We start from the raw sequence: 24,221 nt of genomic DNA, 5'->3' as shown, positions 1-24,221 counted from the left end.
AAGTTGGTAGTTACTGTTGAAATTTTTATTTATACTACAAGTAGGGCATATGTAGAGCTTCTGATTGAGAGATATTACCTAGGATACAGCATAAGAGAAAAACCATCTGTGTATACTCAACAGTCAGGAAGAGACAGCTGTGTTAGTGGACAAAAACAGCTGGACTGTTTGTTGATCGAGAGAGGTAGGATCGGGTCTTGTGCTGCTCACTTGCCAAGGGTGGCGTTGGACCAGTTACTGTATCTCTGGCCCCAGTTTAGATCTGTCCACAAAAGGGCCACATTTTTTTCAACTCTTAAGTTGTTCAGCTATCCTATTCCATTTCTGGAAGTGCTACCACAATTTTCTAGGGTATTTTTGGATGTGTATGGGATTTGCTACTTAATCTTATGGTATTGTGTGACTTGTGCATCTTTTTATAACGATTTTCTTTTTATTGTAGAAAAGTACAGTGCTGCTCATTATCAAAATACATATATTTTTATGATTATAATTTTATTTTAAGTTTGTAGTACTACACTCTGGGTGGGACAGCTGGACAAAAGGACTACTCAACAAGATGTTGCCAGTCTCTTAGAAGAGTTCGGTCCAATTGAATCAATTAATGTGAGTGTTTATTAAATTATGTAATGATGGACAGGTGTGATTAATGTCATATGAAATTAAGGACTTGAGACCCAAGTTAAAATTTGCCTAGCTTTGAAGATGTGGCTAGTGTAAGTGTTAAGTCCAGTTTAGCACTTTGCATTTAACCACAGTTCTTAGATAACCAAGTTTAATTTGAAACCCTTATCTACAAAAATCTATATTAACAAAGCTTGGAGAACTGTAAGTTCATTATAAACTGGCAGCTGAGACCAAACTTGAATTGCCAGTTAATGATACCTTAATCTCAGATTATAGAACCTGGCTTCATGAGATGGGTAGGGATCAGGGGAGTTGGGGTTGTTGGAATTGGTTATTTAGTATTTATTTAATTTTGTTGCTCTTTTATTTTATTAAATATTTTGGAGCAGATGATTCCTCCCAGAGGTTGTGCCTATATTGTTATGGTTCATAGGCAAGATGCTTATCGTGCCCTGCAGAAACTGAGCCGAGGAAACTATAAAGTAAACCAGAAATCCATAAAGGTACAGTTTTTATACCTTGTAGTTCATTTTGTAAAAATTTAACACATAACATTACTTGGCTTTTTAAAAACTAATTTTGGACACTGAAGCATTTCCTATAAATCTTTTTAAAGAGCTTATCTCCTAAATATTAACATAAAATTTTAAATGTTAGGTTCATGTGGAATTTCATTTTTTAACAAAAAGTGAAGATAGGTTCATCAAGGTATTTAATTAATTGGTGCTTTAAATATAATTTCATTTTGTCATTCAAGATATTTTGGGTTTTATACATTTTTAAAATATTTTTTTAAATATTATACATTGCAGAAAAATTTTTTTAAGTTTTATTTATTTTGAGCACCTGGCTTCAGTCCGTTAAATGTCTGCCTTTGGCTCAAGTCCCGCATCGGGCTCCTTCCTTGGTGGGAAGCCTACTTCTCCCTCTGCCTGTCACTCCCTCTGCTCCTGTTTTTTCTCTCTCTGACAAATAAAATCTTTAAAAAAAAAAATTTTATTCCAGTAATCTCTATACCCAACATGGGGCTCAGACTTAAAACCCCAAGATCAAGATTCACATGGTCTTCCAAATGAGCCATCCAGGTGCCTCTGAATTTTACACATTTTTAAAGTTTGCTCTCTCATCCTTAGAATACTAACTGTTAAAAATATTCAACAGTCGGGGCGCCAGGGTGGCTCAGTGGGTTAAAGCCTCTGCCTTCGGCTCAGCATCCTGGGCTCGAGCCCCACATCGGGCTCTCTGCTCAGTAGGGAGCCTCCTTCTCCCTGTCTAGAGACTCTCTCTGCCTACTTGTGATCTCTGTCAAATAAACAAACAAAAATCTTAAAAAAAATTCAACAGAGAGGAAAAGATGTAGGTACATGGGTATTCTTCCCATAAGGGGCCAGAGTCAGCATTTCCTTAGTGTCATAACAGTCTACCCTTTGACTGCACTGCAGAAGGATTTTGTCTAATGTGGAATAATTCCAAGGTACCCAAGACTTTGGAAAGTGGTCCCTGTGCAGGAAGCTTCATTCAGCTTTCCCTGATAAACATTGTTTTTCTTTTCTCTAAGTTGTATGTTGGCTAAATTGAGAAGTGAGTAGTTCAAGGAGTGGATAAGGAGGTAATGCCAGTTAACTTTGCATAAAGTGGGAGAAAAGGTTAACCAGTTTCCTGGCATCAAATTGAAATCTGGGGATAGCAAGGCCAGATTATTCCCTTTTGCCCCCAAGTCTGAGTGATTAGATATTCGAGAAACAGTTAATTCTCAAAATTGACCTTCTTTTCCCTTTCTTTCTTTTTATACTTGCGATACAGATTGCCTGGGCTTTAAACAAAGGAATAAAGGCAGATTATAAGCAGTATTGGGATGTAGAACTGGGTGTTACTTATATTCCATGGGACAAAGTCAAGCCTGAAGAACTGGAGAGTTTTTGTGAAGGAGGAATGTTGGACAGTGATACACTTAATCCAGGTAAAACTATTTAATTTCTTTTAAAATTCATCTGTTTTCTTGACTGTACATATGAAAAATGTTTTTTCACAGTAGGAAGTGATTTTTGACATTTTTTAGTACCCTCTATGCGCCAATCTCTCCATAATAAACTGAGGAAAGAGTGGTAGATAAGATAGATGTGGTCTTTACCCTTAAGGCAACTTCTGTTTAGTGGGACAGATTCAGACATAAATGAAATAATATTGATTGTGGGGTTAAATCATTCATTACAGTATAAGTAGATCGTAATGGAATTTTTCACTGTGAAAACCTAATGGATCAAATGAGTCTTAAAATGAACATTACTGGTATTATGTTTTAATCCAGTGCTTCATAATAATTTCTCTGAAAACATTTAAATGTCCAGAGAAACAGTTGAAAGTAAACATATAAGACAAGGAGGTATAGTTACCTGTGCGATGAGCATTAAAAATACCAGATTGACAGTAGGATTACACTGGGGGAAATAGCCTCAGGTGTGGGCATGAGCTGGTGATTGCTAGATAACTGGATGAGGTGGAGTGCAGGGTGCTGTGGCAAAATAGAAGTGAGTGATTAAAGGAGTCTGAAGCAAGTGGAGTTGGTTTGAAAGCCAAAAAGAGGTGAAACCATGCTGGGCCATTCTCATACCTTGACCTTGTTTCCCACAGTGCATACTGCCTTCACTTTAGGGTAGAGCTAGGTTTCTGTTCAGGCAAATAGGTATCAGGTCATGACTGTGTGCCAGGCATTCTGGTCCGGGTGAAAAGAATCATGCTCCTCCCTCCTGGGACCTTTACTCCAGACAGTACGCTATTATGGTTAAGAACATAGACCGTATAGCCAAATGTGTGTATGTTGAATCCCGCCTCTGCCACTTAGCAGTATCTGACCTTGTTTTCCTTAATTTCCAAATTGCTTTTCTCATTTATAAAATGGGAATAATAATGGGGCCTACTTACAGATGGTTATGAGAATTCACTGAATTAATACATATTACTTAGAACTGTGTCTGAGACACAATTGGCATTCTTTTGCATGTTTGTTATTGTTGTTCATTCACTTAATATTTATAAGATGAGCCTAGGCATTTCCTTAATAATCATACTGCTGGGTTTTTTATATCATCAGCATTTAAAAAATGATTTCTATATTTAACGCTATAACCTGAAAACGGCAAACTTATATTGTTAAATTTCTTTAACTCTCATAGATTGGAAAGGAATCCCCAAGAAGCATGAAAATGAAGTTGCTCAAAATGGAGGGGCAGAAACCTCACATACAGAACCAGTATCACCCATACCTAAACCTTTACCAGTGCCTGTCCCTCCTATTCCTGTCCCAGCACCTATAACAGTGCCACCGCCGCAGGTAAGAATATTTGGAGCACTATTTAAACTTGTGTCTGAAAGATAAACCTTTCTAAATCTTATTTATTTAGATGTATGTCTAGATTAATGTTCAAAGACATGAATCCATAAATGTTCATGTTCATATTTTGATATGTCAGACCTACTTTTTATAAACTCTTAATACATTCTCCATAAACACCAACAGAATCAAAGTAAATTCATATTGCCTGACACCTGTCTAGATTATTAAGTGTCTGTACAATGTTTCAGGCTTGAGATCCAACCCTAATAGCATTTTACATTCTGTTTCCTCTTGTTTTCCTTTATTGCGTCTTTATTCTTTGGAAACTTCATGTTCTGAGGGAACTTAAAGTATATATCCCAACAAGCATCTGTTTTGAGGGAAAGAGGGTTTCTCAATTTTCAAATTGTGTGGTGCTATCATGACATTTTTTTTTAATTTTTATTTTTATTTATTTATTTTTTTTTGCTATCATGACATTTTTAATGGATCAGTTATTTAATAAATTGAGGTTCACTTAAAATGAAAGCACATTCTTAAATGTCTGCTGTCTGGTCACTCATTGCATTACTTCAGAGGAGAGAATCTGGATTCTAACAGAACGTAGTTTGAATCCCAGCTCCATGGTTTGTTGTTCACAACATAACTTTGGGCAAGTCACCTAATTGTGCAAATTCCCTTTCTTGGCTTTGGCTCTGGTGTTCTTCCTAGGTCAGAGTTGTTTTGAGGATTAAATGACATAATGTATATTAAATACTCAGCGTGTTTCCTGTACCTTTTTCAATTGCTCACATTAAATCAGATAAATCTGAACTATCAAAAAACTATCACCTAGCCTTTTTTTTTTAAATTAACATATAATATATTATTTGTTTCAGCGGTACAGGTCTGTGATTCATTAGTCTTAACACAATTCACAGTGCTCATCATAGCACATAACCCTTCCCAAAGTCCATCACCCAGCCACCCTATTCCTCTCAACCCTCTCCCCTCCAGTAACCCTCAGTTTGTTGCCTGAGATTGAGTCTCTTATAGTTTGTCTCCCTCTCTGTTGTTTTTTCTCATTTTTTCCTCCCTTCCCCTATGATCCTCTGTCTTGTTCTCAAATTCCTCCTGTCAGTGAGATCATATGATAATTGTCTGTCTGATTGACTTACTCGCTTAGCATACATAATACCCTCTAGTTCCATCTACCTCCTTGCAAATGGAGAAATTTGGCCGGGGGTTGGGGTGGGGGGGTTGATGGCTACATAATATTCTTGTGTGTGTCTGTTGCTGGACATCTAGGCTCTTTCCATAGTTTGACTATTGTGGACATTGCCGCTATTCATGTTGGGGTGCACTGGAGCCTTTAGATCACTACATTTGTACCTTTGGGGTAAATACCCAGTATTGGAATTCCAGGGTCATAGGGTAGCTCTATTTTCAACTTTTTGAGGAACTTCCATACTGTTTTCCAGAGTGACTACAGCAGCTTGCGTTCCCACCAGCAGTATGAGAGTTCCCCTTTCTCTGCATCCTCACCAGAACCTGTCATTTCCTGACCTAATTTTAGCCATTCTGATTGGTGTGAGGTGGTATCCCACGGTGGTTTTGTATTTCCCTGATGCCGAGTGATATTGAGCACTTTTTCATGTGTCTATTGGACATTTGGATGTCTTCTTTTAAAAAAAAGTCTGTTCGTGGGGCGCCTGGGTGGCTCAGTGGGTTAAAGACTCTGCCTTCGGCTCGGGTCATGATCTTGGGGTCCTGGGATTGAGCCCCGCATTGGGGTCTCAGTTCAGTGGATCAGTGGGGAGTCTGCTCCCCCCCCCCCCCCCGCCTGCCTCTCTGCCTACTTGTGATCTCTGTCTTTCAAATAAATAAATAAAGTCTTTTTAAAAAAAAAAAAACCTCTGTTCGTGTATTCTGCCCATTTCTTGATTGGATTATTTGTTCCTTGGGTGTTGAGTTTGATAAGTTCCTTATAGATTTTGAATACTAGCCCTTTATCTGATATGTCATTTGCAGATATTTTCTCCCATTTTGTTGGTTGTCTTTTGTGTTTTGTTGACTGTTTCCTCTGCTGTACAGAAGCTTTTTATCTTGATGAAGTCCCAATAGTGCATTTTTGCCCTCGCTGCCCTTGCCTTAAGCAGTGTTTCTAGGAAGAAGTTGCTGAGGTCGAGGAGGTTGCTGCCTGTGTTCTCAAGGATTTTGATGGATTCCTGTCCCAAATTTAGGTCTTTCATCCATTTTGAGCCTATTTTTGTGTGTGGTGTAAGGAAATGGTCCAGTTTCATTCTTCTGCAAGTGACTGTCCAATTTTCCCAACATCATTTGTTGAAGAGACTCTTTTTTCCATTAGATATTCTTTTCTGTTTCATCGAAGATTAGTTGACCATATTGTTGTGGGTCCATTTCTGAATTCTCTGTTTTGTTTCATTGATCTATGTGTCTGTTTTTGTGCCAATATCATGCTGTCTTGATGAACACAGCTTTGTAATAGAGCTTGAAGTCCAGAATTGTGATGCCCCCAGCTTTGGTTTACTTGTTCAACATTCCTCTGGCTATTCGGGGTCTTTCTGGTTTCATACAAATTTTAAGATTATTTGTTCCATTTCTTTGAAAAAAGTTGATGTTATTTTGATAGCGATTGCCTTAACTGTGTAATAGATTGCTCTAGGTGGCATAGACGTTTTCACAGTATTTGTTCTTCCAATCCATGAGCATGGAACATTTTTCCATTCCTTTGTGTTTTCCTCAATTTCTTTCATGAGTATTCTGTAGTTTTCTGAGTACAGATTCTTTGCCTCTTTGGTTAGATTTATCCCTATGTATCTTACGGTTTTGGGTGCAATGGTAAATAGGATTGACTCCTTTAATTTCTCTGTCTTGTTGATGTATAGAAATGGCAACTGATTTCTGTGTGTTCATTTTCTATCCTGACACTTTACTGAATTCCTGTATGAGTTCTTGTAGTTTTGGGGTGGAGTCTTTTGGGTTTTCCACATAAAGTATCATGCCATCTACAAAGAGTGAGAGTTTGACTTCTTTGCCAGTTTGAATGCCTTTTTTTCATTCTGTTGCCTGATTGCCTAGGCTAGGACTTCTCGTACTGTGTTGAACAGCAGTGGTGATAGTGGACATCCCTGCTATGTTCCTGACTTTAGGGGAAAAGCTCAGTTTTTCCCCATTGAGAATAATACTTGCTGTGGATTTTTCATAGATGGCTTGTAGGATATTGAGATATGTACCCTCTGTCCCTACGCTGTGAAGAGTTTTGATAACAGAGGCTGCTGTACTTTGTCAAATGCTTTTTCTGCATCTACTGAGAGTATCATATGGTTCTTTTTATTTTATTTTTTTTAATTTTTTATTTATTTACTTTTTTATAAACATATAATGTATTTTTATCCCCAGGGGTACAGGTCTGTGAATCGCCAGGTTTACATACTTCACAGCACTCACCATATCACATACCCTCCCCAATGTCCATAACCCCACTTCCCCTCTCCCAACCTCCCCTCCCCCCAGCAATCCTCAGTTTGTTTTGTGAGATTAAGAGTCACTTATGGTTTGTCTCCCTGGTTCTTTTTATTTTATTAATGTATTGTATCACATTGATTGATTGTTGTGAATGTTGAACCAACCTTGTAGCCCAGGAAAAAAATCCCACTTGGTTGTGGTGACCAATCCTTTTAATGTACTGTTGGATCCTATTGGCTAGTATTTTGGTGAGAATTTTTGCATCCATGTTCATCAGGGATATTGGTCTGTAATTCTCCTTTTTGATAGGGGCTTTGTTGGTTTTGGGATCAGTGTTATGTTGGCCTCATAGAATGAGTTTGGAAGTCTTCCTTCCATTTCTATATTTTGGAACAGTATCGGGAGAATAGGTATGTATTCTTCTATAAATGTTTGGTAGAATTCCCCTGGGAAGCCATCTGGCCCTGGGCTCTTGTTTGTTGGGAGATTTTTGATGACTGCTTCAATCTCCTTATTGGTTATGGGTCTGTTCAGGTTTTCTGTTTCTTCCTGGTTCAGTTTTGGTAGTTTATACATCTCTAGGAATGTATCCATTTCTTCCAGATTGTCTAATTTGTTGCATTATACTTGCTCATAATATGTTCTTGTAATTGTTTGTATTTCTTCAGTGTTGGTTGTGATCTCCTCTTCCATTCATGATTTTATTAATTTCGGTCGTTTGTCTTTTGTTTTAGATAAGTCTGGCCAGGGGTTTATCAATCTTCCTAATTCTTTTAAAGAACCACCTCCTAGTTTTGTCAATCTGTTCTACTGTTACTTTGGTTTCTATTTCATTGATTTCTGCTCTTGTCTTTTTTATTTCTCTTCTGTTGGGTTTATGCTTTACTTGCTGTTCTTTCTCCAGCTCCTGGTGTGGGGTTTGTTGCGTATTTGAGACCTTATTTCTTGAGTAAGGTTTGTATTACTATATACTTTCCTCTTAGGACCACCTTTGCTGCATCCCAAAGATTTTGAACAGTTGTGTTTCCATTTTCATGAATTTTTTTAAATTCTTTCTTAATTTCCTAGTTGACCCATTCATTCTTTAGTAGGATCCTCGTTAGCATCCATGTATTTGAGTCCTTTCCACCTTTCTCTTGTGATTGAACTCTAGTTTCAAAGTATTGTGGCCTGAAAATATGCAGGGAATGATTCCAGTCTTTTGGAACCAATTGAGACCTGATTTGTGACCCAGGATACAATCTATGCTGGAGAATGTTCCATGTGCACTAGAGAAAAATGTGTGTTCTCTTGCTTTGGGGATGGAAGGTTCTGAATATATCTGTGAAGTCCATCTTGTCCAGTGTGTCATTTAAAACATTTGTTTCCGGGGCGCATGGGTGGCTCAGTGGGTTAAGCCTCTGCCTTCAGCTCGGGTCATGATCCCAGGGTCCTGAGATCGAGCCCCGTGTTTGGCTGTCTGCTCGGGAGGGAGCCTGCTTCCCCCTTCTCTCTCTCTGCCTGCCTCTCTGCCTACTTGTGATCTGTTTATCAAATAAATAAAATCTTTTTTAAAAAATAAATAAATAAAAATAAAACATTTATTTCCTTGTTGATCTTTTGCTTGGATGATCTGTCCATTTCAGTGAGGGGTGGGTGTTAAAGTCCCCTACTATTATTATATTATTGTTGATGTGTTTTTTTGATTCTGTTATTAATTGGCTTTTATAATTGGCTGCTCCTTTGTTAGGGACATAGATATTTGGGGCATAGATATTTAAAATTGTTAGATGTTCTTGTTGGATAGACCCTTTAAGTATGACATAGTGTTCTTTTTCATCTCTTTATTATGCTCTTTGTTTTAAAATCTAATTCATCTGATACAAGGATTGCCACCCCAGCTTTCTTTTGATGTCCATTAACATGGTAAATGGTTTCCCACCCCGTCACTTTAAATCTGGAGGTGTCATTGGGTCTAAAATGAGTCTTTGGCAGACAGCATATCACTGGGTCTTGTTTTATCCAGTCTGACAGTTTCTTTTGATTGGGGCATTTAGCTCATTTATGCCATTGTATTGCCTGTAAGGTGGCTTTTACTGTATATTGTCTCTGTTCCTTTCTGGACTATCTTACTTCTGGGTCTCTCTTTGCTTAGAGGATCCCTTCCAATATTTCCAGTAGAGCTGGTTTGGTGTTTGCAAATTCTTTTAGTTTTTGTTTGTCCTGGAGGCTTTTTATCTCTCCTTCGATTTTCAGTTACAGCCTAGCTGGATATAGTGTTTTTGGCTGCATGTTTTTCTTGTTTAGGACTCTGAATTTATCATGCCAGTCCTTTCTGGCTTACCAGGTCTCTGTGGATAGGTCTGCTGCCAATCTAATGTTTCTACCGTTGCTGGTTACAGACATCTTCTGCTGAGCTACTTTTAGGATTTTCTCTTTGTCTCTAAGACTTGTGAGTTTCACTGAGATGTCGGGGTGTTGACCTCTTTTGGTGGGGGATTCTCTGTGCGTCCTGGATTCTGATGCCTACCCTCTTCCCCTCTCTCTCTGTCGCTTCTGGGATCCCAATTATTCTAATATTGTTTAATCTTACGGTATCTCAGATTCTCCCCTCGTGATCCAGTAGTCATTTATCTTTTTCTCAGCTCTATTCTCCATCATTTAGTCTTTTATATCACTAATTCTTCTGCCTCATTTATCTTAGCAGTTAGAGCCTCCTTTTTGATTATACCTCATTAATAGCCTTTTTGATTTCGACGTGGTAGGTTTTAGTTTTTTTATTTCTCCAGAAAGGGATTCTCTAGTATTTTTTTATGCTTTTTTCAAGCCCAGCTAGTATCTTTATAATTGTCATTCTGAACTGTAGTTCCCACATCTTATTTGGTCTGTGGCAGTCAGTACTGCCTCTTGTTCTTTTTTTTTTTTTTTTTTTTTGAGGTGAGTTTTTCCATTTTGTCATTTTGTCCAGAGAAGAACAGATGAATGAGAGAACAAAACGCCAAAAGTGTAACAGTGACCCTAGAAAAAATATATACTAAACAAATCAGAAGAGGCCCAAAACCGGGGGGTGGGGGGGGTGGATGAAAGGAAAAGGGGATTTAAAAAAAAAGAATAAGAATATGATCAGGCTGGGGGCACCTGGGTGGTTCAGTGGTTTAAAGCCTCTGCCTTCAGCTCAGGTCATGATCCAGGGGTCCTGGGATTGAGCCCACATCAGGTTCTCTGCTTTGTGGGGAGACTGCTTCCTCCTCTTTCTCTCTCTCTGCCTACTTGTGATCTCTGTCTGCCAAATAAATAAGTAAAATCTTAAAAAAAAAAAAAAAAGAAAGAAAGAAAGAAAAGAAACTGCCCAATTAAAAAAAAAAATATGATCATGCTGGTGAATGGAACAGAGCCACACTCTAGATTTGGGGTATATTTTGGTCTTTTAGAAGAAACTGCCCCCCAAAATTTTAAAGAAAGAGAAATATACAAAAATAAGGGTAAATACAGTGAAGGGACAGAATATGATTGTAAAGGTGAAAATTAAAAAAGATTTTAAAAAAGGAATTGGTAAGAAATTGGTTTAAAAAAAATTTTTTTTAAAAAGAGAGAGAATGTGATCAGGCAGGAGACTAGAACAAAGCCATACACTAGATTTAGAATATATTTTGGTCTGTTAGAAGAAACTGTATCCCAAAATTTTAAAGAAAGAAAAACTTATATATATACCAAAAATAAGGTTAAATACAATGAAGGGATAGAATAGGACAGTAAAAATGAAAACTAAAAATTTTTTTAAAAGGAATTGATAAGGTACTGACTGAAAAAGAAGAAAAATTTTTTAAAAATAAAGAAAATTTTAAAAATTAATTTGAAAGACTAAAGAGTCATGGGGAAAAAACCCATGAATTCTATATGCTATATTCCCATAGTGCTGGGAGTTTTACAGTTTTCATTGATCAATAAACTTGGTTTTGGCTGGATATTTTTGCTGATCTTCTGGGGGAGGGACCTGTTGCAGTGATTCTTAAGTGTCTTTGCTTGAGGCGGAATTGCACTGCTCTTGCCAGGGGCCTAGCTAAGTAATCTGCTCCTGTTTGCTCTCAGTAGCTTTTGTTCCCTGAAAGCTTTCCGTACAGCTTTGGAGGATGAGAATGCAAATGGTGGCCTCCCAGTCTCTGGCCCCAGAGGAGCCAAGGGCTCGGGCCCCACTCCTTTCACCAGGCTTGTGATGGAGCATTTCTATCTCTGGCACATGACCCCATGGTTTCCAAACCCATCAGATTCTTGCAATGCACTCCAATGCTGCTCCTCCTGGGGGTGGAAGGGGAGTCTCCCCAGATCTGCCACTTACTGGGTCCCTGCTTGAAGAGCAGTGGCCAGGCTGTGCGTCAGATCATGGTTTATGGCAACCCCGAGCTGAGAGCCCCCTCCTTGGGTCCATCTCTGCAGCCGGCTTCCCCACTTCAATACTTAAGGGCTCTGCCACACTCAGGCACCCCCCGGTCTTTCTGTGACCCCAAGGGTCCTGGACTACACCTGGTTCCACCCCCCACTTAGCCACTGGAGCAACATCCCTCAGTGGAGCAGACTTCTGAAAGTTCCGATTTTATGCTCCACTCTTCTGTCACTTGCCCGAAGCTGGTTGACAGAGGCTCAACCCCCCCCCCCACCCAGCCCCCATGGTCTTTTCTTCCCAAATGTCGCCTTGGATTCACTTCCCCACACATCCTACCTTCCAGAAAGTAATTCCTTTTCTGTTCATAGAATTGCTGGTATTCTTTTCTTTGATCTCCTGTTGAGTCTGTAGGTGTTCAGAATGGTTTGATAACTATCTAGCTGAACTCCTGAGGCCAGACAAAATTTAGATCTACTCCTCTGCCATCTTCCTCCTCCCTCCAAGTTACCTAGTCTTTTGATTTTCCCACCCTAAAGAGAAAATGACGTGCTTTGATACATACTTAGCTGTGATATTTTGTACATGGATTAAATTGGCAAACTTTTTAGCTGGTCGTTTGGACATGCGCATTCAGCACAGGTTCTAAATAAGATTCAGTGTATATCACCACTCATTTAAAGAAACCTGACTAATCTGTTAAAGTTGATCATACTTTTCTTTTTTTTAATAATAGCTAACATTTGCTGGGTGTTTTGTAAAGTGACAGGCACTAGCACTTAAACATGCATTACCTCTTTAATCCCCTTAACTATGTGAGGTTGGCACTTTTTCATTTTACAGATAAGTAAACTGATGTCTAGAGATTGTAAATAGCTTACTCAGGATCATAGAGCTAGTTAGAAGCGGAGAGGGGACAGGCAATTTGACTCCAGACCCTGGGATCTTAATCCCGGTAAATTGCCAGGTATCTTTTCTTAGAGTTGTATTTCTCACACTTACCTATCAATGCAACATGTCATACTCTATCAGAACACTAATAGATACTCGTGAGATAAAATGTGAATTTGCTGTCATAGTGTAGTGAACAAAAATTTGAATTGTCGGGCGCTTGGGTGGCTCAGTGGGTTAAGCCGCTGCCTTCGGCTCAGGTCATGATCTCAGGGTCCTGGGATCAAGTCCCGCATCGGGCTCTCTGCTCAGCAGCGAGCCTGCTTCCCTCTCTCTCTCTCTGCCTGCCTCTCTGTCTACTTGTGATCTCTCTCTGTCAAATAAATAAATAAAATCTTAAAAAAAAAAAAATTTGAATTGTCGTTTATAGTAGGTACTAATTACTACCTGTTATTAGATAAATTTATTCACACAATAAGCACAAGTTTAGAAATAGCTTTTTCAACAAGATCCTTTCTTCATCTCTGCCTAACTGTATGGATGGGAAGGTGGCTAGATATGTGGTTTCATTCTTCTTTCTTTGTTTTTAGGTTCCACCACATCAGCCGGGTCCTCCTGTAGTTGGTGCTCTCCAGCCACCCACTTTCACGCCTCCCTTGGGCATTCCCCCTCCCGGTTTTGGTCCTGGTGTTCCTCCTCCACCTCCTCCTCCACCATTTTTGCGCCCAGGATTTAATCCGATGCATTTACCACCAGGTACACTGAGTTGTTTAAGAAGACATTCTTTTTAGAGCCCAAAGTAAGGTGACACAACGTAAGTTGACATTATTTTTCTTATTCTAGGTTTTCTTCCTCCTGGACCCCCGCCTCCTATAACTCCACCAGTATCCATTCCTCCTCCTCACACTCCTCCAATAAGCATCCCAAACTGTAAGCATGTTTTCCCTTTGTGTTCACTCGTCCTCTTGGAGTTGGGAGTAGGAGGGAGAATGGACCAGTAATAGGGTCTATAGTATGGCAAAAGAATGTTGACTGGGGAGATAATTATTCAGCTTCACATGTTGATGTAATTATATTCCTTAGCTACTATCGCTGGTATAAATGAAGACACTACAAAAGACTTATCTATTGGAAATCCCATTCCAACAGTGGTGTCTGGGGCTAGAGGAAACGCCGAGTCTGGTGACAGTGTGAAAATGTATGGCTCTGCCGTGCCACCTGCTGCACCCACGAATCTGCCCACCCCTCCTGTAACCCAGCCTGTTTCACTTCTTGGTAAGTTAATTTTTTTATCATTAGTTTTTTTTTCCCCACCCAAGTTAGGTGTCTTTCTTTCTTTTTTTTTTTTTTAACAATGCTAATTTTGGTAAAATGTTTTCTGAGACTCGTACTTTTCTTTGAGGAAGATCTTCCTTTTAAATATGTACACTTGGTCTTTACCAAGAGTAGCCCAAGAGACAAACCTCAAAGATGAAATCATGTTTGTTGTCCTGAATGAAAGTGTGGATTTGTACATTGTAACGTAGTGTAGGAAGGTAAACTAATCTCTGTGAGACAGAATTGGTACAGAGTCCATGATTGATATAATGCCAGACATCCAGCATTGTAAGAGATAGCATTTTGACAACACGGAATTTTTTCCTGTCTGGACCAGTTTTTATAAAATCCTGAGCTGTGATAATCTCTGCTGGCTATCAAAGAAATTATCTTTGATACATTGTAATAAAATGGCTTTATTGTCTGAGTGACAGTTGCACAGCCTGGGACAGTGTTTTCTCACCCCTCAGTTTCCTCTTGCTAGTTTATCTGTTGTACTCTTTACCTGCAGTTCTACTACTGCAATCAAGGGAAGTATGATTTAGATTGTTTCCATCTTTAGGAGGCTTTACCCTTGCTTGCTTGAGTTATAAATGATTATTTCATATACTTGTTATAGTGACCATCTTTTAAATTAATGCATTGTTGTTTCTTGAAGTGGTTTTGCCAAGTATAATTAACACTTGATTCTCCTAATGGGTAGTTAATTCCTCCTTAGTATTACAACATTGTAGTCCTGTAACCGCATTGTATTTTTCAGAAGTCTATGTATGTGCACATATGAGCTTTCATAATCACAGTTTTTTTAAGGAGAGAGTACCTTGGGTGCCTCTGCAATGTGGGACTGTGGAACACTAGTTTGTGGTGCAGGACTTTAACTTTTCACCTACACCTTTCAGTGCTGTTGGACCTTTTTACTTTGTGCATATACTACATTTATAATAAAAATCAATTTGTTTTCAAATAGCATGCTGTCTTCTGCCCTCTCTAAGACTGAGCTTAGCCTGAAAATAAACTTGATTTTTCAACTCCTTTAGTATACATCCTGGGTAATGGTAAAAGATCATTTAGGATTAAAATTTTGTCACCAGTAATGCAGCAGTAGTCATCATAACGATGGCAAATAGTTTGTTTATTGAGGAAGTTGCTTACAAGGTCTGCGCCATAATGAAAATCATGTAGTAGAAGGAACGTTGTTCTGGGAGCCAGGAGACCTTAAAATCTTTGGATCTCAGTTTTGCTATGCATTTTATTTTTCATATTTGTAATAAGATGGTTGCATAAGAATCACAGAATCTGAGTTGGATAGTATTTTCTGATCAACCCCTTTCCTCCACCTCACACTGACTGACTGAATTCTCTTTGTAATGAAATTTCTGAGACTAGCATCCATGGATATTAGGCCACCTGAGACTATTTACAAAGTGACATGCATTTGTGCTTTTTTTCTGGTGTTAGTAAATCCACTAAATGAAAGCTTTCTTCATCCCCAAGAGTTTAATAACCACTACTTTCAAACAACCTTGAAGACTAAGTAGACTGCCTCTGATTTAACATTAAGGTCTTAAAGACTCTGCCCTTTATTTCTTATCACTACTGAGGTGCCTAATTTAAACTCTGCATCCAACGTGTGAAACAAACTAAAGCACAGATCAAAAGTTGGTGAGCTTGAAAAACAAACTTAGTACGTTAGGCACTGCTAGAAAAATATTTACGTTTCTCGGCATTTATCATTGCTTGACACGCCTCTTTGTATGTCTTTTCCTTCTTCTCCCTCCCAAATACATACTAGAATAGAAACTCCGTGAGAGAGGGACATTTGTTACTTGAGGATTTGGATAAATGGATGGTTTTCAATGTAGGGCTGTTTATACTTTACCTCTGATGATGATCTTTGTAACTTTCAAAACAAAATTAAGAAATTGAAGGCTGTTCCAAATCTGGAAAGAGCAAAATGTGACATAACATAAAAATGAAAACTGTTTTGTTAAAATAAGTACTTTTAACTGAAATGCAGTAGTTTAGTTCCAGTCACAAGAAAGAAAGCCTTTCATGTTCCTTCAATTAGAAATCTTGAACAGAATATCCTATAAATTTTGGCCTTTAAGAGAAAGGTTACATATGCAAATAAAGGAGAATTTATTCAAAAGAGGAATCATAGCTCCATCATTCTGATAAAGAAATGCAGTAATCACATGTAATACTGTAGCCCTGAAGGGTTGCTAATTAGGTTGGGATATTGTTGATGTTGACCAAGTAGTAGAATATTAGAACTAAGATGCTTTCAACTTTCTCCTTGGTGCTCTGTTTTCTCTTATGATAATAAAAAGAAGTGCTGTGCTGTACCAGGAAACTTTAAGCCTATAAGGTGATATGAAACTCCAGTTTCTTCATCTGTTTTGTTTTTTTGTTGTTGTTTTTGTTGTTGTTGTTTTTAAAACAGTGGGGGAGGAATAAAAATGACACACCAGGTGTTGTGGTGATTCAATTGGCTTATGTATATGAAATGACTGACACGTGGGGCCTGCCACAGGGTAGGCCATCTATGAATGGTGGGGGCTTATTACAGGTAAGGAGTGTCCAAGGAGATACTAAGCATACCTAGACAAGATCTCTACTTTGTAATTCTAAAATTATATTACTTTAGCTATAGTTAGTTTTGAACTGTTCTGTTTGTTGGCAAACAGGCTTTTTAGAAAAAAATGCACTTTAACATAGTTGCCTCCCATATTTTCCTGGTAGATTAGACTGGGTCATAAGTTCACACATTTTCAAGTTCCATCACTTGGTCTACTGAGGGAAAGAGTTAGCCATAGTGGTATTTCATTGAAATAACATAATATGATATTTGTATTCTCATTAATGATACGCAGGTAGTTTTCTTACAAGGGAAGCTGAACCTACCCTCGGGACTTAACTGAGTTCTTGGATCTTAATTTCTGAAACATGGCAATTAGTATTTTTAAAATAGCATGGGCCGAACAACTGTTCATCGCATCTCCCAAAATTCACTAGTAAGGCCTGATTATACGGAGAGGAGGCAGTGCAGTGCTGCAAGGATTGGCTTAAAGAATTTTCCGAATGATCAAATGTAAGTGTGGGTGTTAGTTTGGAAGTGGTAACTAACCACCTGTTTCTAGAGTTGGGCTGAGGTACCCCACACTGCCAGATTTGTAGAGAACTAAACCTCCAGCTTGTAGAGATTCTGATTATTTTAGTGACATTCTGAAAATACGAAGTTATATGATGCACAGTAATAATTCATTATCACTTAATTTTGAAGAAATCCATTCTTCATACCTCACACTCCAAAATAGCTAGTTAGGACAGTGGTGGTTTCATAAAAGCTATTGGTAGGGGTTGTTGATCATTTAGGTGAGAGAGAATATTAATGATAGCAATTCAGTCTATTCTCTTTACTGTATTAAGTGTATGTGTTTACTTTTCAAAAACTTGTATAACATGTATCCCTTAATATGTATAGCATATTTTTTATTAAAAAGTCATTGTAAATGTGAAATTTGGGTTACTTTGGTGTTCCAGACAATAAAAAAAATACACAAAAAAAAAATGTTTGTTTGTGTTACATATCTCTATTGTGTTATCAGTATATCCAAAATATCTTTTCAAGGAAAAATTACGCTGACTTGAACTCTTTCCTTTGGTGGAAAATTAAAGCCTTTTCTCTTGTCAGATACATTTATTTTCATTAATTGCTAATATGCAAATTCTCCCTAGTTTTGTCACACTGCTATAGATGATGGCGAAATTTGTAAGTAAGAAATGGGTGTTTCTAAGATTGCTTCCTACTTACTGATAATTTTGGTTACCAGAGATCTAAAGCAGAAGTCACAAATTGGTGGCCTCCAGGCTGAATTGCTAGACAGTGGTGTGATGCCCTTCATACTTGGTTTCTACACATCCCTGCGTGAACTCAATGAGTATTTGAGTTGATGTTCCCAAATTTGGACACTTAAAGAAATTAAGTGTACAGACTTGGTTTGTGAATTTTATACATAAATAACTGTGTTTGCTTTCATGCAATAATTAGGATCTTTAAAACTGCCTAGAAGATGAATAGTTTTACCATCACATTCAGTGATTACTTTAAAATTCATATTTGGTTTATGGTGATTTCACTTAGCTTGGATTTCTCTGCCCAGAATTTTAATTATTTTTATATTAGTAATTTTTAATTTAAATTAGAACATTGGAGCACCAATCTAGTGTGAATAACATTCAAAGAAAACCTGAAGAAATTCTAGAAAGTCATTTTTTTATGATATTTAATTTTTAATACAACTTTTATGTTTTAATGGTTTTTTTTCTTACTGTGAACTTTGCTATAATATTTGGTTATTTTAAATTATAAGCTAGAGGGATCTATGAGGTGTTTGATTTGGTACCCCCAAAAAGCCTGTTGACTTTATCCTATAACATGTTCTCTTTGAAAGCTTTAAAATGCTGGAATTGGTACTCTAAAGATTACATTGGTAATTATTTCACTAGTGTTACATAGTAGAAATGGTTTGCACATACTGGTCCCCTACCTTCAGTTTAGTATATAACAGTTCAGTGGATACAGTAGATGCTTAATAGCTATTAATCCACAACAAATACTTGCCTTGGATATGAGTTGATGCATGAATACACTATATTTTCTCTGTAGGTGAAGTACTTGAATGAAACACACAGGGAAGGTCTTGTACAAAAATCTGAAAGCTGTTTATCACTTTGTCTCCATGTCCCTCTGTGTTTCCTGGGATGTAGAACTCCAGCCTAAAGGGTCTCTTAAATTTACATCTTTCGAACATATTATCACTTTGGGCTTGAGGAAGGTGGGAGGGGCAGATACTCTGGGCTCTGAACTGATTTTAGTAGACAGTGATGTTGCTGTGAAGAATTTCAGGTAAGATTTTTTTTCCAACTAACGTTGAACCTTGCAACTCTTAACTCCGAGTCAGAGCTGTTATGCTTTGCCAGTTATACTAAAAGAGCAGTTGTGTGCAAATTCTAGAAAGTGACTATAAATGAACTATGGGACGCGGACCAGAGCCTGTTGTACATTATTTTGCAAAAAGCCATGTAGTCACTTTTAAATAATCTGTCTGATTTCTCTTCATTTGAAATTCTGGTTTTCATGTATTGAATTTTATCAAAACATAATGTACCCCTATACTAAAAATAGATCCCCCTCTCGGTACACCTGCATTATGTATTATTGAAAACCCCAATTTCTCTTAAAGATTTCTTGTTCACATTCTAGGCACGATTTGATTTTGGTATAATACTGTCTAAATGTGCTTTCTTTCTTTGAAAACTAGCTCCTTACTCTTTTTAGTTCTCCCCAGCTCCCAACATAGAAGCTGCTATAAGAATTGCCTGGGAGTGTTTTCAAAAGAGTTATGCTGTAAATATTACTAAATGGTAAATCTAGGCAAAAGAAAGACATATGTGGGCTGTGCTAGTATTCCCATTTTCTGAAGTTTTGGAATGAAAAAACATTTAGTGATTTTTTTAAAATTACATATATACATGCGCATGCCTAGGGATCTTTGGTATTGGTGGGAGACAGAAGGGTGGTTGATCATTTTTTTTCCTTGTGTGGGAAAGTTTCATTCTAGATTCATGCAAATGCCACAGTGACGTTCATTTTATTGGGATCAGATCAAAAAAGGTGGAACTGCAACTAGGAACAGAAAAGGAGATTGTGAAAGAAAATTGCAGCCTTTCTGAAAATTTTCAGATCTTTGTAGGTGAACAGCGGAAAGATATTCCGTACCCTGGGGGAGAAACCTGGACTTAGAGGTTCTGCTCTTGCACCCGAGAGAGATTTTCTGCTGATGAATTTGGTCATCACGACTCTGCCACCACCATTCATTTGTACATTCGACATGTATTTCTTCAGTACTTACTGTGTGCCAGGCACCCTTCTGGGTACTAGAGATACCTGAATGAACAAGACAAAAGCGTCTTTGTAGAACTTCTATTCTGGTAGGGACACAGATAAAAGTAATAGTTTCACAGGGAGTTAATCTTGTGAAGAGTGAAGTAGAGAACACTTAGGGATTGGAGGAGTGTCACATGCGATGTGCTCTTTTATTTATTTATTTTTTAAGATTTTATTTATTAGACATCACAAGTAGGCAGAGAGGCAGACAGAGAGAAGGAAGCAGGCTCCCTGCTGAGCAGAGAGCCTGATGCGGGGCTCGATCCCAGGACCCTGAGATCATGACCTGAGCTGAAGGCAGAGGCTTTAACCCACTGAGCCACCCAGGCGCTCCAGCGATGTGCTCTTTTAAATGGGACAGCTCAGGAGGGCATCTAAGAAAGTAATATGTAGAGAAATGATGGGGAAGAGGCATAAACATACAGAAAAGATATTTCATGTAGAAGGCCAAAAGGAGGCTAGGATTGAGAATGAATTTGGCTTACTCGAGGGACCCCAGTGAACTAGTGTGGCTGGAGTGGGTGAACAAGGAAAGAGCAGCAGGCTCTCAGTTCAGAGAAGGTTGTCAAGGGCCTGGTTATGAGCGCAATGGGGAATGCTGTGGTCCTAATCAATGTGTATTTTATAAAGGTAACAGCTGTTTCAGAGAATGCAGACTACAGGAGTTGGTAAGCGTGGAAAGAAGACACCAGAGATGCTGTTGCAGTCGATGAGATGCAGACTGACCACTTGCATCGGGGGTGGTACAGTGAAGGAAATGAGTTGGTTGGACACTAAATTTATTTTGAAAAGAGGGCCTCCTTGTTGAGCCTTATTAAATACGGGATGTGAGAGGAGGGAGTCAGGAATGAGTCTCTGACCTGAGCAATCAGTAGGGTATAATTTCTGCTCCTGAGGTGGACATATGTCGAGGAGGAGTGGGTTTGCAGAGAGGATATCAAGCTAAAATGGTGGGTATTTTAACTTTGAAATTGATGTGCAGATGGTAAGTAAACAACTTGGTGAATAATGTCTAGAGATGTGATTTCAGGTATTGTCTGCAAACACATTGGCAAAGCCACAGGAGCCTGTGAGAGGACTTGAGGGAATGTAGAGACCTAGAGGGATGAGCCCAGGAAATCCTTAGCACCTTTTTAGCGCGTGAGAATACAGTACTGAGAACTAAGGCAGACATAGTTCCATATGCCAGGAACTCTTCTGAAGAGTTTGTATGTATCAGTCATTTGAGCCTTATAGCCCTAAGCGGTAGGTGCAGTTGCCCCATTTTATAGATAAGGAGACTGAAGTGTAAAGAGGAAGTAGCCTGGCCAAGTCTACAGCTGCAAGCGGTGGGTCCAGAGCTGAAGCTAGCATTGCTCCCAATGCCTGTGGTTTTAACCACTGTTCTGTACTGTTCTGTGCAGCGGAGGTTACTGGAAGGTGCAGCCAATGGGCTAGCAGGCAAAGTAGAGGGGGTATTCTGGAAGCCAAGTAGAGTTAGTAGGAAGGCGGGAGGGATCAACTATCGGTTGTGTTGATGGGTCAAGGAAGGATACTGAAGCTTGCTGCCTGGATTTAGCAAAATGAAGGCTCCTGGATAACCTTAGAAATGTGGTTTTCTTGGAATGATGGATCCAAAAAGCCCAATTACGAAGGGTCAGGAGAGAATGAGCTGAAGGAATGGGTACAGTGATTCTGGATATCACTGAGGATATTTGTTATATAGAGGAACAGTGAAATGGGGTGATGGTTGAAAGGAGATGCAAGGAAAGGGAAGGCTTTTTTTTTTTTTTTTAATTTCTAAAACATGGATGAAACTAAAGTATCTTTATTGGAAAATCAGCAGAGGGGAAGTTTTTGGTGCAAGAAAGAAGAGGTGTTTGCTGAGGGCATGCATGGGTTCAGGGTTCGAATAAAGAGCTTAGCCCTTAGAGCATAATGTTCTCAGAAGGAGTAATACGGATACTGGTAAATTGGTAGATGTAGGTAGGTAATGAAAAAGTCTTCTAACGACTTTATTTTTTTCATGATAAACCCCAGTACATATATACAAATATATGGTTTTCATTATAATGGTTTCCATTATAAACCATATAGTGGAATAGTACTTGGTATTTTTTTTCTTAAATGAAGCCCTTAAACGTGCTACAAGATAGGTGAATCTTGACAAGATAGATTAAGTGAAAGGAGCCAGTCCCAGTGGGTCGCATATTGTTTTCTCCATTTATAGAAAATGTCCAGAATAGGCAAATCTATAGAGACACAAACTGGAGTATGCGGTTGCCAGGGGGCAGGGAGTGGGGGACCAGAAATGGGGATGATAAGAGTGGGTTTTTTGAGGTGCTGAAAATATCCTGAAGTTGATTGTAACAGTTTTCCAGCTCTGAATATACTACAAACCATTGAGTTACAAACACTTGTATGGGAGTGAATTATAAACAATGTGTATTTTATCTCACTGAATTTGTTATAAAGTCTCTTAAGAAGAAGCAGAATTAAGGAGGAACAGGTGAATTAGATATCGAGGGAAATGAGAATGAAAACAGACTAGGAAAATGAGGATCACTAACCCATTAAGGAAACACTTGTGGTTGTAATTGTACAATTAAAATGAGACCAGTTGACGTCTTGGGGGTGCGATCCCTCCCCAGCTCTGTCTGGGTACAGATTAGGTAGAAGTTGCATTCAAAATCGAGTCGAGGTTTTTTCCAAGCCAGCTGTGGTGAGAGGGTACCATGGACTCTGAGGCAAGTTAAGGAGGGAAAGGTAAAGACAGTGAAAGGCACTGGGGGGGGGGGGGGGGGGCTGACCCTCGTGAGATCCAAAAATTACTCTGAGAAGGGGGTTGAGGAGTGGGGTGTTTGCAGATGAGAATTTGGAAGTAATACAGGTATTTGTAACTAAAGGTCCAGGACTTGAAAGAAGCAGTGGTTTTGGTAGGATGAAGGACGAGATTGTTGGCAAAGAGGCAGAACTGTCTTGCCTTTTTAGATGTTTCCCTTTCATCCTTTTCCTCCCTCCCCTTTTCGCCTAGCAAGTCCTTGCTTTCCTTAAAGGATCCCCCTTGAATTTTCATCCTCTTCAAAAGCGTCCAGCTAACATGCATTTGGGTCACTCCACTTAATTCAAACTTCTAGTAATTTTATATGTGTCTCCCTGTCCGCTCTACAGTCCTTAGCAGAATGCTGCCTGTTGGGCAGAAAGTTACTGTTTGTGTCCCTTATTTATGTTCTGGGATTTCAAGGTCCACGTTGGACTCCACCCATGATACCAGCTTCCTCTTCCTCACTGCCCCTGTAGCCTTTTAACACCTGTTCTTGAAGTCACATAATTCTGGACAGCTTTGCTCTAGATAGCAGTGGTACCTCCCCTTTAATCTTGACTGACTGTTTAATTGTGAAATGTCTGGTTTTTGACTCATAGTAGTATTGGTTATTTTGAGTTGAACTCAAGTGTATTTCTTAACACTTCTCAAATGTGAATATAGACGTTTGGGGCTGTCCCTTTTCCTGCATTAAAATCCACTGTATTCAAATTTTGGAGACTTTAAGGTAGTGTCTCCTCGGGTCTGAACTCTTCCCTTTTCTCACCTGCACTGGGGGGGGGACACTGGGACTTCTCTTACGAGCTCTAGGTATGCATACCAGTTTCTCCTGCACATACCCATCCGATCTAACCTAGTCTCCTCTAGCTCAGTAGAGATTTGTCCTCTCTCTCCCCAAAAACAGCTTCTCTTCCTAAATTCCTGCACTGGTTGATGCTTCCGTCTACTCATTCAGACCAGAGAGCTGTGCTCTTCCTCTCTGTCCCCCCATCTGGGTTCAGTCTCTCTATTTCTGTCCCCTGGATTCTGGGGATAAGAGTCCACCTGCTTTCTGCTGTCTTTCCCCTCCTGGTTCTCCTCTACACTGCTTGCTAGAAAGCTCTTTCAAAAATGAACATGGGATCATCCTTGCGAATCACGCCTTGGTCATTGCCCCATCACTTGAAGCCAAAGTCCGGCTTTCCTCTTGTGACATATCACACTTCTGAATTGCCCCAGCCGGCCTGCTTGGCCTCCTTTACTCTCTCAGTTTGATGGTAGTTGTATTCACACAGATTCTTGCTGCTGCTCCAGTAATAAACCTCATCTTGCATATCTGTGTTCTCGTCAGAAGACACTCTGTTGCAGTTCTCCTGACTGGTGACGCCCTTGCTGTTGGACCCCGCTCACACGCCCAGGCCTCACACTCAGATTCATACACACAAGCCTCAGCAGGTCCGCCTTTGCCACTGTACTAGCTTGTGCCATCTCTTCC

At 39.1% G+C, this 24,221-nt stretch overlaps 1 protein-coding gene across 5 annotated transcripts in view; it reads left to right on the top strand.

The window, feature by feature from the left end:
- The window catches only part of SCAF4 (SR-related CTD associated factor 4), a 71,207-nt gene that overhangs the window by 38,632 nt on the left and 8,354 nt on the right, over positions 1–24,221 (top strand). For 4 of the 5 annotated variants that reach the window (XM_046002788.1, XM_046002783.1, XM_046002785.1 and 1 more), the window contains exons 13-19: positions 506–606; positions 1,017–1,130; positions 2,431–2,587; positions 3,801–3,958; positions 13,268–13,433; positions 13,521–13,607; positions 13,761–13,952. In XM_046002788.1, the coding sequence (XP_045858744.1) occupies positions 506–606; positions 1,017–1,130; positions 2,431–2,587; positions 3,801–3,958; positions 13,268–13,433; positions 13,521–13,607; positions 13,761–13,952 (975 nt within the window). The remainder of the gene's footprint in view (positions 1–505; positions 607–1,016; positions 1,131–2,430; positions 2,588–3,800; positions 3,959–13,267; positions 13,434–13,520; positions 13,608–13,760; positions 13,953–24,221) is intronic. The other variant, XM_046002787.1, reaches the window with a different exon arrangement.

This window comes from Meles meles, chromosome 4 (genome assembly GCF_922984935.1).
Source record: "Meles meles chromosome 4, mMelMel3.1 paternal haplotype, whole genome shotgun sequence".
NCBI classification, from domain to species: domain Eukaryota; kingdom Metazoa; phylum Chordata; class Mammalia; order Carnivora; family Mustelidae; genus Meles; species Meles meles.
The sequence above is the reverse complement of the archived record's forward strand: the minus strand, read 5'-3'. Positions and strand labels throughout refer to the sequence as shown.